General features: G+C 38.7%; 3 protein-coding genes across 7 annotated transcripts; 1 reads left to right on the forward strand and 2 right to left on the reverse strand.

The window, feature by feature from the left end:
• Window positions 1-112: 112 nt before the first annotated feature.
• On the reverse strand, window positions 113-4,737 carry LOC104823845 (5-oxoprolinase). 5 transcript variants are annotated; one of them, XM_019203756.1, is made up of 3 exons: window positions 4,635-4,737; window positions 394-4,238; window positions 113-251 (listed from the first exon to the last, which is right to left on the reverse strand). In XM_019203756.1, the coding sequence occupies exon 2, from the start codon at window positions 4,226-4,228 to the stop codon at window positions 419-421; it is 3,810 nt and encodes a 1,269-aa protein (XP_019059301.1). In that variant the 5' UTR covers window positions 4,229-4,238; window positions 4,635-4,737; the 3' UTR covers window positions 113-251; window positions 394-418. The 5 variants fall into 5 exon arrangements, with proteins under 5 accessions (XP_019059301.1, XP_019059300.1, XP_010553899.1 ...); XM_019203755.1 differs by having other exon boundaries at window positions 113-262; XM_010555597.2 differs by having other exon boundaries at window positions 113-286.
• Window positions 4,738-6,384: 1,647 nt separating this feature from the next.
• Window positions 6,385-8,222, reverse strand: LOC104823846 (uncharacterized protein At1g66480-like). Its single transcript, XM_010555598.1, has 2 exons — window positions 7,407-8,222; window positions 6,385-6,645 (listed from the first exon to the last, which is right to left on the reverse strand). The coding sequence occupies exons 1-2, from the start codon at window positions 8,118-8,120 to the stop codon at window positions 6,595-6,597; spliced, it is 765 nt and encodes a 254-aa protein (XP_010553900.1). The 5' UTR covers window positions 8,121-8,222; the 3' UTR covers window positions 6,385-6,594.
• Window positions 8,223-11,595: 3,373 nt separating this feature from the next.
• LOC104823848 (histone chaperone ASF1B-like) lies at window positions 11,596-13,759 on the forward strand. Its single transcript, XM_010555600.2, has 4 exons — window positions 11,596-11,772; window positions 11,869-12,034; window positions 12,897-13,012; window positions 13,115-13,759. Exons 2-4 carry the CDS (start codon window positions 11,926-11,928, stop codon window positions 13,463-13,465), a joined length of 576 nt encoding a protein of 191 aa, XP_010553902.1. The 5' UTR covers window positions 11,596-11,772; window positions 11,869-11,925; the 3' UTR covers window positions 13,466-13,759.
• The last annotated feature ends 17 nt before the right edge of the window (window positions 13,760-13,776 follow it).

The raw sequence follows: 13,776 nt of genomic DNA on the forward strand, positions 1-13,776 counted from the left end.
TTCAGTCCTAGCAGACGAGTTCCAACCGTTGGAATCCTTTCCACCGTGTGGATACGTGTAGAGGGCGAGGTATTCTTCCTGTCTTAAAGTGATCGGACGAACACATCGATTGCAAATTCATGTCTGAAACTGGAGATGCTACACAGTCACACCATTGATGCTCATCTCTTATTTACTTGTTTCCAGTTGCCAATGTTCCTTCCATTCATTCTGAATCGCCATCCAATCCTTATTACTCCTCCCCATGGCACCTAAGCTTCACCTGCAATGGCAGCTCCTGAGAATTCTAAGGTCGAGAAGAGCGAAGCGAAGCGCATCAACGGGAATACTTAAAGATTCTGATCGATACGATGGAAATATCACGTTAAATCCGGGAAAAACAAAAATGCTTACGAGGCGATATGAAAGACGCGGAGAGTCACGACGAGGGCGAGCTAAATCCGCCCCCACCAGGTGTCAAAATCTGCAGAATTTCGCCTTCTTGGACATGTACCGTGTTCTTGCCTCCGAGGTAGACCCTGCGTTTATCTTTAGTGACGAGATAATTAGCTCCTCGAGCTCCGTTCTCACCACCGTTCAATCCTCTCGGGGCGTGAACCCTTCTCTCGGAGAGAATGCTCACAACCACCGGCTTCCTAAACCCGATCTCCCTCACAAGTCCGTCCCCTCCTCTGTGCAAGCCATTGCCTCCGCTGTTCTCTCTTAACCCAAACCTATGCAGAAGAACCGGGTATCTCTGCTCGAAGATCTCGGGATCAGTCATCCGGGTATTTGTCATATGGCATTGGACGCCGCTCGTCCCGTCCCAGGTCGGTCCCGCACCGCTTCCTCCTCCAATCGTCTCGTAATACCCGAAAGTGTCGTCTCCGAACGTGAGGTTGTTCATGCAGCCCTGTGAGCAAGCGCAAGCCTGGAATGCTGTTAAGACAACATCAGTAACTCTTTGTGATGTCAGAACGTTACCTCCGACGACAGCAGCTTTCTCGCTCGGGGAGAGGAATGAACCAGTGGGAATGTGGATCTTAACCGGAGCTAAGCACCCTTGGTTTAGAGGAATATCAACGTTAACCAGACAACGAAGACAGTATATTACCGCCGCAGCAGTAACTGCTTCGGGGGCATTCCAGTTACCGTATACCTCAGAACTTGTCCCAGTAAAATCGAAGAAAGCCTCTCCCTTTTCACCATCGATGGTAAGTTTCAAGTGAATTACGGATCCGTCGTCCATGTAATCCTCTTCTTCCACGATCACAGAATTTCCAACTCTGGATTTCGGGGATTGAGAGGAGACTCTCACGGCAACAGACTTGAGCATCTCTCTCACGGCTTCTTCGGCGTTAAGCTGTACGTATTTCATGTAAGCCTGAACAGTTTCCAGGCCATACTGCTCAATCAGTTCCTTGATCAGTGCAATTCCTCTCTGGTTAGCTGCAACCTGAGCCCGGAGATCCGAGAGATTGTCCTGAAGCCTTCGGGTTCCGGGAATTTTGTAATTTGTTTCATCGGAACAAGGGAACTGCAGAAGTTTAACGATTCCTTCTTCTTGGAAAACCCCTTTCTCGACGAGCTTAAACGCCTTTATAGCAGCACCTTCTTCCCATATCGCCTTTGAGAAAGGCGGCATGCTTCCCGGGGTAATGCCCCCGATTTCCGCATGGTGGCCTCTGCTAGCAACGAAGAACACGAGTTTACCGTCGTCAAAGACAGGCGTGACCACGGTTATATCGGGTAAATGGCTGCCACCAGCACAAGGATGATTGGTCACCAGAACGTCTCCTTCGTTCAGATTCACTCCCCAGTGTTTGAGTTGCCAACGTACGGTACTAGACATTGCTCCTAGATGAACCGGAACATGAGGAGCATTAGCGACTAACCCACCATCCGGGCTGAAAAGGGCACAAGAAAAATCCAATCTTTCCTTGATGTTCGTCGATATAGAGGTCCTTTGAAGGGTTCTTCCCATTTGCTCGGCTATTCCCATGAACCTGTGATTAAATATCGACAGCTGAACAACATCCGCGACATTCTCCATGAGTTTGACGTTGCTCGTTACAGATTCGAGCTCGATCTTGATATTCCCATACTTTGTAACGATGGCTTTGCATCGAGGCTCTACTATAACTGTACTGTTCCCATTCATGACGATTGCAGGGCCGGGAATCTCGTGCCCAAAGCCTAAATTCTCTAACTTGAATAACGGTGTTTCTCGCCATCCGCCTTCAAAGTAGACTTTGTAGTGCCCTTCAATTTTAGGAGCGCCAGGGGCAGCTTCGACGGCCCGTGGTTTCAATATGTTAGTCACCCCGATTCCGCGGACCCGAACATCGCATACGAGGATGTTTCTGTTCTGAAGCTTGAATCCATACTCTTGCTGGAAAAGCTTGAGAAATTCCGCAGCATAATCAAATGCAGATTCTTTGGTTTTCTGACCCTTTACCATGATTGCTGTATCCGTGCCATCGTACCGTAAGTTCAAATACGTCTCGGTTGAGATATTTCCGTCGCTGAATCCCTGTTCCATGAGCTTCTCTCTCACTTCTCTCAGTAGTATAGCTTCCCTTCTGGAGACCTCCGAAAGTGATTCGGGTCCATAAACAGCAGAATACGGCTCTTGAGCTTCTTCGACGACGTCTGCTAAACCCATTCCGTAAGCGCTCAAGATCCCGCAGAATCGGTGGATGAGAACTTCTTTCATACCCAAAGACCTCGCTATGGCACAAGCGTGCTGAGGTCCTGCACCTCCGAAGCAAGCAAGGGCGTGATTCTTCGTTTCGTGACCCTTCATCTCTGTTAATTGCCGTATGGGGCGGCACATCGTCTCGTTCGCGACATTCACGAAACCCATTGCTATTTCCTCAACGGTCATGTCCTTGGCGGATGGATCTTGGCTCTTCCTGTATGCGTTTACCTGTCCAGCAAGCTTTTCAAACTCTTTTCTCGTTTCCGCGATATCTAAAGGCTGGTCTTCATTGGGGCCGAAGATAGAAGGAAAATAATCGGGAATGACGAATCCCAACACGAGATTTGCATCAGTTACTGCCAATTCCCCACCTTTCCGGTAACAAACTGGACCCGGGTGAGCTCCCACCGATTCAGGACCCACTCTGAAAGATCCGAACTGAAACTTTAGCTTCGAACCACCACCCGCAGCAACTGTGTTTATGTCAAGCTGCGGTGCTTGTATGATGGCTCCGGCAATCTGGGTTTCTATGACTTGCTCGTAACTTCCGGCGTATCGACTGACATCAGTTGAAGTGCCACCCATGTCAAATCCAATCAGCGGTTTATCGGTTTCGAGACCGAAAAGGGTCTGTGAGTAACCGACAACCCCACCTGCGGGACCAGACAAAACCGCCTTGTGACCCGAGAACCTACTTTCCGGCGCTAGGCCTCCATCGGATTGCATGAATAGAACATTCACTTTTCCAAGACCTTCATCGAATTTCGAAATGAAACCCGTCAAATACTCCTTGATCACAGGCGTCAAGTAGGCATCCACAGTAGCGGTTAATCCCCGAGGAACAGCCCGGACCATTGGCGTCAGTGCGGAAGACAAGGATACATGTCTGAAACCTAACTCCAATGCCAACTTCTCCACCGCCATCTCATGCTTGGGATAAGTATAAGAGTGCATCAGAACAACGGCCAAACAACTGACCCCTTTCTCGAGCAGACCCTTCAGCAACAGCTTGAGAGCTTTTTCATCGAGCGGCTTCGCAACCCTAACGAGCTCACCAGACACTCCCTTGAACAGTGATGGAGAACTGACATCACTTTCTTCCTCCTCCTCGAGCACAAGCTCGATCCTTTCATCAACCTCGATAACCTCTTCGTAAAGATTCGAGGGTTTGGTCACGGTAAGGTCGAAAATATCGGGCCGAGCTTGATTACCAATCTGCAACAGATCCTTAAAGCCTTTGGTAACACATAATGCGATTCTCTCCCCCTTCCTCTCCAACAATGCATTCGTCGCCACCGTTGTACCCATCCTTATCCACTGAATCTTATCGGTTGGAATCTTGGATGTTCTCGGGATTTTCTCGCCCGTATACTCTTCAAGTATTCTCCGAATTCCCTCGACAGGAGCGTCCTCATAGTTAGCCGGATCGACGGATAAGAGCTTCAAGACACGACCGTCAGGATGTCCCGGAATTTCGGCATAAACATCAGTGAATGTACCCCCTCTATCAATACAAAATTTAAGCTTTCCTTCACTAACAGCCCCCATCTCTCCCTATCTGCAAAAAAACATAAACTTAACCGTATGAGATTCTGTATAAACCCTAATTCGATCCGATCACAGACATATAAGAAGGCGTAAAATCACAGTCTTCTCAGTTCTAACTATAAAAACTCAAATCCAAGTAACAATCACTAATCGTTCATTCGCGCAGTCACAGGAAACATCTAATCACAAAATCAGCATCAATATCACATTAATCGGAACCGCAAAACAATCGAAACCAGAATCGAATGGAGAAAATAACCATAACCAATCACCCAGATGATCAAAATCGAGTGGCGACAACGATATTTCAGACAGAACACGGAGAGAGCCCAACTAAAACTGAACACGAAAGAGACATCAGACAAGGATCGTTGATCTGGAAAAGCCCGCAAGAAAATAGCTTCACCTTGGAAGAGAAAAATCGCGGAAGAGAGAAGAGAGCTCGATCAGACAGTCAAACAGTCTGAGGAACTTGTAGATTGAACACGACCTGATGAGATGGATCTTGAGGTCCGTATCGCCGCCGGTAACCGGCTTCTGTTGGTTTTTATATTTTGGTTGAACCACCCCGGTTTCCCCCGGTTATTTGATCTTTAAACCGGATAAACATTTTAAACTATAATGGGTTCGCTGAATCTAACAACTATTTTATCTAAGAATAGTTTTTTTTTGTTGCTAAGATTAGATTATCTTATTACTTAGGAAAATCTACTACCATAAAAAATATACGAAAAAATTAAATAATATCGTAAAAAATCTAAATAAGTATATGAGATTTTCTACTGCATAAATACATTCAATTATCTGACATTTCCATATAAATATATAAACTTTTAAAATATTAAAGTATTTCTATATAAATGTTTTACATTTATTTGATTTCTAACCAAATATTTAAAATATAGATTAGCTTTAATTTAATATCATTATTTTTCAAATATAAATATTACAGTCGGTAATAAAAAAATATTATTTACAGGTTTACATTAAATACTTTACTAATGGATGTATTTATATATAAAAAAGAATCTAATCTATTTATTTGGGATTTTTAAGAACAAAAACTAAAACAAAAGGCATAAATTTTGAACAACCAATAAAGTAATTAGTAATATCGAATTACAGGGCGGTGTATACGAATTTGGATACTGTCTTTTTTAATTGTGTTATTTTTAAAAAATAATTTAAAAATACAAAATGATAGTGTGTGTTAGGGGTGGCCACGGTCGGATATCCGGAAAAATCGATGGATTTGGATTTAAATTCAGAAGGCTCGGATATTTAACTATAAGATTTGTATCCGGGATTTGGTATTTACGAGTATCCGGAATAATAGTCGGTTATTCGCGGGTATCCGGATCCGGATTTATTTAAGAAAAACAACAATATTTATATATAAAATTTTCAAAAAATGAAGATATATTTATAAAAATTGATGAATTATGATAAAATATATGAGATAATAAGAGATAAATAATAATAAATTTAATTTTTTTGAATTAATATTAAAAAATATGATATTATTTAATCTAAAATAATTATATTTTATAAAAAAATATTATATAAATATAAGATGTAATTATTTATAATCATAATAGTCGGGTATCCGCGGATATCCGATTTTAAAAGTTCTATTATTCGGATTCACAGATATTGAAAAATTAGGATTTGGATTTGGATTTGAAAATTACAAATACCCTAAAATCAGGTATCCGTGAGACGGATATCCGACGGATACCCGATTTTCGGGTATTTGTGGCCAGCCCACAGTGTGAGTGTGTTGTGGTTACAATTTAATAATTTATTACAATGGTCATCATGACCTCTTGAATGGGGGCGAGCTTTTCTTTTTCGTTAGGTTTTGATTGGATCATTAGTGGTTGGACATAGTTGAATACGAGCGGGATTCTTTTCTGTCCTTTAAACCTTTAAAAAAAAAAAAACCATTCAACTTTGTCCAGTTATTTTTAACAAAAAAAAAGAGATGGAGATATAAAAATAAATTATTTGAATAAACACAAAATTCGAAGAGAGTTTTCACCAACAAAATAGTTTCTATCCAACCAAATTTTGCAGTATCTCAAAATTCAAATACCGGTATATTATTATTTTGGAATATTATAATACGAGAACTATTTTCAACCCCCAAAAGAAAATTACTTTCAAAATCATATATTCATATCACATGTTTTATTTACAGATCCACAAGTAAAATCTGGAGAGAACTGTTCGGGTTCATGGGACAGACTTAAACACGGAAATGCGAACCAAAATACATAAATAATATATATATATATATAAGGAAAAAAAATGAAAGAAAACTTCTGGTCTAATATGATTAAATAATTTTTAGCGTTCTTGGCTCTCTATCTGACGGCAATTTCTCTTCCTTCGTCCACCGCAAAACTAACACGTTTCTGCGCACAAAGTAAATTTATTTTGTTAAAATAAACCCTAATAACCAAAAAATTGTAATGTTTCGTGAGTCTTATGAACAAAGAAAAACCATCCCTTGTGATTTATAGAGGCATATAAATAAACGGATAAATGATGATTTCTATTAGATTAATTAAGAATCTTCATAATTTAACCATAGAGATATTAAATATATTTGGTCATATTCAATACTCGTTGCTTTTATAAGAATGGGTTCACATGAAAAATATATGTTTTCTAGTGACCGAGCGTAAATCGAATTTATGATAATTATTTAAAAAAAGGCCTTAAATAAGAATTTCATCCTAAGTGGAGACTCCAATTTTATTTAACTCAATTCACATAATGCAAAAATATATCAAAGAAAAGTGTATTAGACATTTGATTTAAAATAAATTATTCTTATGAACGTGATCGAAATAACTTGAATCCGATAATCCACGTAGCATATATTATGTGTATTTGTGTACATTTAGGCACGCAAGTACATACGTACATATAGATTTAGGTACATATATCCAAGTGGTTAGTGTTACAAAATTAGATTTGGTCTGCTTCTACCAATTTGGAATTACATTCTATAACAATTTATGCTTATTTATTCAAATTATTTTCTTTTTATTAGGGTTTTGGGGGCTAAAAGAATATAAGATATGAAGGGGTCAAAATTCGACGACCATTTCAGATGTTCCTCAATAATTTGAAAAAATTCAAAGTGAAGACGGAGAGATTTTAAAATTACCTTATGGGCCTTCGGATTTGAATTCCCCTTTTTCTCTCCGATCCCGAGTTTCCGGCGGAAATTACCGTCGCAACCGCCGTGAATGTCGCCGGAATTTCCAACGTAGAGGCCGACAATCCTCTCCGCCATCTCCGAAGCGTCGCGGCTCTCTTCCACGAGCTTCGTCACCTGAGCCCTCGGCAGCCTCAGCTTCACCCTCGTCGTCTCCGGCTCCGGCTCTGGTCCATCTCCGAAGCCAGATCTGGCGATCGTCACGTCGGAGACCGTTCGCCGGGAGAGCATCATCAGCTCCAACCGCTCCTTCGCGCCGATATGGATGCCGGACATCACTCGCCGGTACAGAAACTTGCTGCTCTCCTCCGCCGCCTTCGCCGCCGCCCTCTCCGGCGGAAGCTTCGGGAGGTCCACCAGAAAATACGTCTTCTTCGGCTTTAAGATCTGATTCGGGTCGAGCGGATCGGCGCGAACGCCGAAGTTTTTGACGTCGTCGGAATCTAATAGCATGAATCCGGGATATTCCTTAGTGACGTCGCTCGCCGTCGCCGGAGTTTTTAGCTGGAAAGTCTCGCCGTCGATCTTCATCACCTTCGCCTTCTTGCTTCTGCGCGTAATGATGTTCCCCATCTCTCTCTCTCTCGTTCTCTCTCCTGTTCGATGATGGAGTGTATCTGAATGCTGTGGTATACATATATATATATGTATGTATGTATACATACATACATATATATATTGGAGGGTCTAGGGCTGAAAGTTTTGAGCGTCTCGAAATGATAGTGTGTGAAGCTTTGAAATTTCATGGAGATTCTTTTCTATATTTATTTATTCCAATAAAACCCAATGTTGAAATTTATTTAACGAAGTTTGAAAAGATCTTGAAAGTGTCGGTCCATCGCATTACTTTAAAATTTTATCTCAAAATTTATTGTAACATATCTATAACATAAATATGTATTAGACTGAATATATAAATCTTTATGACCAAAACTAACCGACCGTGGTTCATTATTTCTAATTCATTAATTTGTTATCCAATATGATACTAAATGATACCGAATTATATTCCATAAACTACAAAAGGAAATTCTTAATTTCATTCAAATAACCAATATACCTTTGTGACGCTTTTGTTCTAACGAACATTTATGGATTTGTAAGCTTCAATAATGTAAATTCATTTCAAACATAAACTTTAATGACCAATATTTATGTTGTTGATTATATTATAAGGAGTTTATGTACTTAATTAGATGTTGATCAATATGACATGAATCTTGGTGAATCGGAAATTAATCTATTTTTTAAAATAGAAAATGGTTGTTCATAATTATGTAAATAATAGTTGATATTATGATCTTGATCAACAACAAACACATCATTATGTGTTAATATCCACGGACGAATCACTAGATCTGTTAATCAAACAAAAAAAAAAGTTAATTATGTATCCCTAAATCCAAAACCTATTAAACTTGTAATGTATAATTCCAAAAGTTTGTTATTTATTAATGTTTAAATTTATTATCATGTCTATAAGCGTGGACCGTCTTCTTTTTCTCAATGGCGAAAACTCTATTTGTCCTTTTCCTCGCTAATTTCCTTCTTATGAAAATTCTTTCAAGCATATAATAAACCACCGCGGGATCACACGATCATGGTGCAACACCAATCATATGCAAAGACATCACAACTACTTTTACATATTTAGAAAATTGTACGCATTTTAATTATATACATGTATTTTAAATAATATAAAATTAAAAAAGAATTAAAGAGTGCGAATAATGTTTGAAGTCTTTGTATCGTCTTTCTCACTAAATTCATACAAATTATTAGATTGAAAAAATTTCATATAAATATCTCAATTTTTTAAAATATATAAAATAAATATCTAAACTTTTAATTTTATCTAATTGATACCTTAAATGTTAAAATGTTTCAAATTAATAGATCAAATGTTTAAATATTCTAAATAAATACTCATAAAATAAAATAAAAAAATAATTTATAATTTTGATTCATTTTTTATATTCGAAATAAACATCTAATTTATTCATCATCGTCAAAATTGGTAATTATCATCAATTTCATGAATTTTGTTTTTATTTTAAAAATTAACATCTAATTTATACATCGTCATCAAAGTCCAAATTAAAAATTATCATTGAATTTATAAGTTAAAGTATCTATTTAGATTATTTCAATATTTGAATACTAGTTTAGAATATTTTAATATTTGAGATATTAAGTAGGTTAAAATTAAAAGTTTAAGTATTTATTTGATATATTTTACAAATGTAGAACACTTATACAAGATTTTTCTCTTCATCGTTGTATTTGCAAAGGCAATCTCGCATCTAATAGTTTCTCCATAGTAGGTTTTTTTAGGGGTGTCAATCAGGTCGGTCCGATCTGGTCCGAGTTCATACTCGGTCTGAGGCCTTCAGACTTGGATTCAGGCTGCCCCGGTTTTTTCGAGCCTATATCACCAAGTCCGAAGCCGGCCCTATATATCTCGAGCTCATATCAGTTCGGGCCGGATCGGACCGGTTCGCACGATTTTCTTTGTTAATATTGTTTTTCTTAAGAGTTTTAAAAAAATATATATATATCGGGCTTTTCAGACCGTTTCGAATTGAGCCGAAGCCCGAATCGAACTCGGTCCGAAAGTCCGAAAATTTTTGGACCTCAATATTTCGACCCGAAATTCGCTATTTTTTAGGCTGGACCGAACCGGACTTCGGGTCTCGAACCACAATTGGCACCCCAGATTTCTCTAAAAATGAGGATATAAGTGATGATATATATATATATATATATGTATATATATATATAACCACCTAAGCTACTATGAATTTTGAAGTTCACTGAAAAATGTTTTTTTAGTTTGTCCTCATGCATTGAATTTTAATAACGACGTTAGTTTTGCTGAGATTATTCTGATCGTGCTCACAGAAATTTACAGGCCCATTGTTATTTTGATATATAATATACTAAAAATATAATAATAATAAAAAAAATGTGTTAAACGCTTCACATTGTAACAATTTGGGACTTCAATTGGATTTTCGATTTTAGATCTTCAGCTATATAAAAACTACATCATAGCAAATTTCAATTTTTACCAGTACTCATTTAAAATTTTAATACATATTGAATTTAATATATAACTAAATTTTATTTTAAATTAGGTTCGAAAACAGGTAAATATTATTCACTTTGTATATACCAAGGGAAAACAAACTTGGACACTGCCAATCTCCGTGTTTTTTTTTTTATGAAAAGAAAAAGAATAAAACTCCTTTTTAAAAGTATATATATATATATATCTATGTGTATATTCTTTTCACATTTTAGCCATGGAAAGAGAATATTCATTCCCAAATCTGCGTTCCCATATTAAGCCTGTTTTTTTTTTTTTTTGTCGTTACTAAACTTTGATTCATTAGTAAACTAGACTATTTTTGTCGGTCTAATAAATTTTGTTTATTTCAACTAGTAATTAAGAGCGCGTAGCTAAAGTTAAATATAAATTATATATACCATTTCACATCTTCCACCGTAACATAAAGACAACAAATATTTTACAATTCTAATTGTAAAATCCGCACTTGGGTTCCACTCTGTGTCCCAATGTTTTAATTCGACGACCATCTCTCCTATATTCAGCTTTTATCTAGTGACAGTAAAGTAATCCCTTGTATTATTATCATTATTATTATTTGTTGATGAAACAAATTAATCTCTGTATTATAATGGAAGGCTGTAAACGGTCTTGCTGATCTTAGGGTGTAACGAATGGTAACGCAATCGTTGTTTGTGATCGCAACCGCTCACAATTATGACAAAACGTTAAGATTTTAATCTTACGACACAGGATATAATCCTCTAATTCAAGCAGGTCAGCGCAAAATTTGGGAAATATAACTAATATTTTTTTTCATTATTATTTATAAGATTTTTTTTTCTTGTAGCATACAAATGATCCGGAAGACTGTTACATCAATAAGTTTTAATCAGAATATCATATTTACAAAATAAATTCTAATGAAGGGAAATAATGGTTCAAAAATCGGAAAAACTGAATTTAAAAATAATCAGAAAGCAAATTTCACCAATAATTCCAATCTTTTTTCCCTCCCCCTTGCCATTTTAGTGGGGGGTTCATTCATACTTCTCCCGCCAAATCAGGTCACCGGCCATAGCCGGTCGCCGGTTATAAGAATGGCTCCAAATTGGAACATTCCCTTCGCTCGGATCGTCCCGTCACCCGGTTTCTCTCACCGCCGATTGCATCTTCCCCGTCAATCCTGAGGATTCTTTTGTTGTTTGTTTCCCGAGAAATTCGAGACCCTAGTTTTTTCGCCAGGTGGGCATTCGTGGGCTGATTTTTCCTTTTCGAGTGTTTTTTAAAAGGATATCGTACTGGGTCTCTTCGGAGTTCGATGAAGTTTCTCGAATCTAGGGTTCCGCTTGAAGCCTATGCGAACAAGGAGGTGATTTCTCGCGTTTTCTGATCACCATGAGCGCCATCAACATCACCAACGTCACCGTCTTGGACAATCCGGCCCCATTTCTTACGCCTTTCCAGTTCGAGATTTCTTACGAGTGTTTGACTCCTCTCAAAAACGGTATTTGCTTTCAACCTCAAGCTGTTTACCGTTTGATTCGTGGAGATTATGTTTGGTGGAGATTGGTTTCGTTATTGAGATATGGGTTTTCGCTAGAGGTTCTATGCTGATTGAAATTGATTGTAATGACCCTTATCGGTTTTTGAGAATAGGGTTGTAGAGAGAATAATAGGGGAGAACTGAAATGAGGCTCATGTGGTTTCTAATGGCCAAAGGATTTCAGAGTCATTACTTCTTGATCTCTTCTGTTTCGTTGTAGTGATTGTAGTTGGAGAATTCATGTGTAGGATCACATATAATTTCGCATCTTGCTGTTTATGCCTTTTAGCTACATGAAAGACGGCCTGAGTCATAGCAGTGCCATGGTTTATCTGCGGTGAAGTGAATTGGTGGTGGAAGTGATCGCCTTATGGTAGATCATGGTCAGAAATGGCTTGATTGAGAATAGGTTGCGATGAGATATTTCTGGTTTTCTCTTCGCTTTGTTCTTTAGCTGTTTTGCTTCGCTTGTTTAGCATGGCGCTCAAGAGACACTTCTTCGGTTTAGTTCTTGTAGGAATCTGGTATTGGAAATGAATCTCCATGACCAAGCAAGTCCCTTGTAGGTGGATTAGTATAGTTGTGATCCGGAGATTATAAGTTTGCATATGTGCTCTCACCAGTAATGGAATATTTGCTTTCAGTCCTTGGCTTTCTATAAACCCGTTGCATGTTTGCTCACGTTTCATGCTTGCTAGTTGTGTTGTTTACATTCTTTGTGAATGGCGATAGACTAGCTTTAGTTTTCAGGGACAGTGGTTCTTAGAGCTCAGGCATCTTCTTGCCTTTTTGTTGACCCAACTCTTGCTAGCTTCTGGTACAGATTTGGAATGGAAGCTTATATACGTAGGGTCAGCAGAGGATGAGACCTATGATCAACTTCTAGAGAGTGTTCTTGTCGGACCTATTAATGTTGGAAACTACCGGTTTGTACTACAGGTACGGCATGTGTTGTTTCCCTTCCCTTTATCTGGCCTTTGTGTTATTACTGAGGCTAGTCTCACTATTCCTCCAATGTGCTTTGTCGAAAACATTTCATAGGCTGACCCTGCAGACCCATCAAAGATACGCGAGGAAGACGTCATTGGTGTGACTGTGCTTCTCTTAACTTGCTCGTATATGGGTCAGGAATTCATAAGAGTCGGTTACTACGTGAACAACGATTATGATGATGAACAGCTCAGAGAAGAGCCTCCCCCCAAGGTTTTGGTAGACAAGGTCCAGAGGAACATTCTCTCCGACAAACCAAGAGTGACCAAGTTCCCTATCAATTTTCATCCGGACGATGAGCAGACAGGTAGTGATATCCCGCCTCCACCCGAACCATCTGATGATTCTGATGTCAATGGAGAAACACCAGTTTTGCCTGAGCCAGCCACCAAAGCCCCGTGAACATTGATTCTTGAGTCTGAGTTTCGTTATTTGCGAGCTGCTAGAGTGCCATCGTCTCCATCCAACTCGAAAAAGATAGAACATTTTGCTGTAGTCTGTAGATGCTTTAGGGAAGTGATACTTGAACTCTTTCAGTGTTCTTGTTTTTTTTCCCTTCGGATTTGGAACTATATTTGACAGGAACAAGCCTTTTGCAGGGACATCATTTTCAGCGTCCATTATGCTTGTCTCGATGAAAAATGCCATAACATTTTGCTGTTTCTTTCTTGAACTTTTAAGCTGCAGTTTGTGTTACTTGTCTCTGTTTGTTA

The sequence above is a fragment of the Tarenaya hassleriana genome, unplaced genomic scaffold, assembly GCF_000463585.1.
Source record: "Tarenaya hassleriana unplaced genomic scaffold, ASM46358v1 Cleome4, whole genome shotgun sequence".
NCBI lineage: Eukaryota > Viridiplantae > Streptophyta > Magnoliopsida > Brassicales > Cleomaceae > Tarenaya > Tarenaya hassleriana.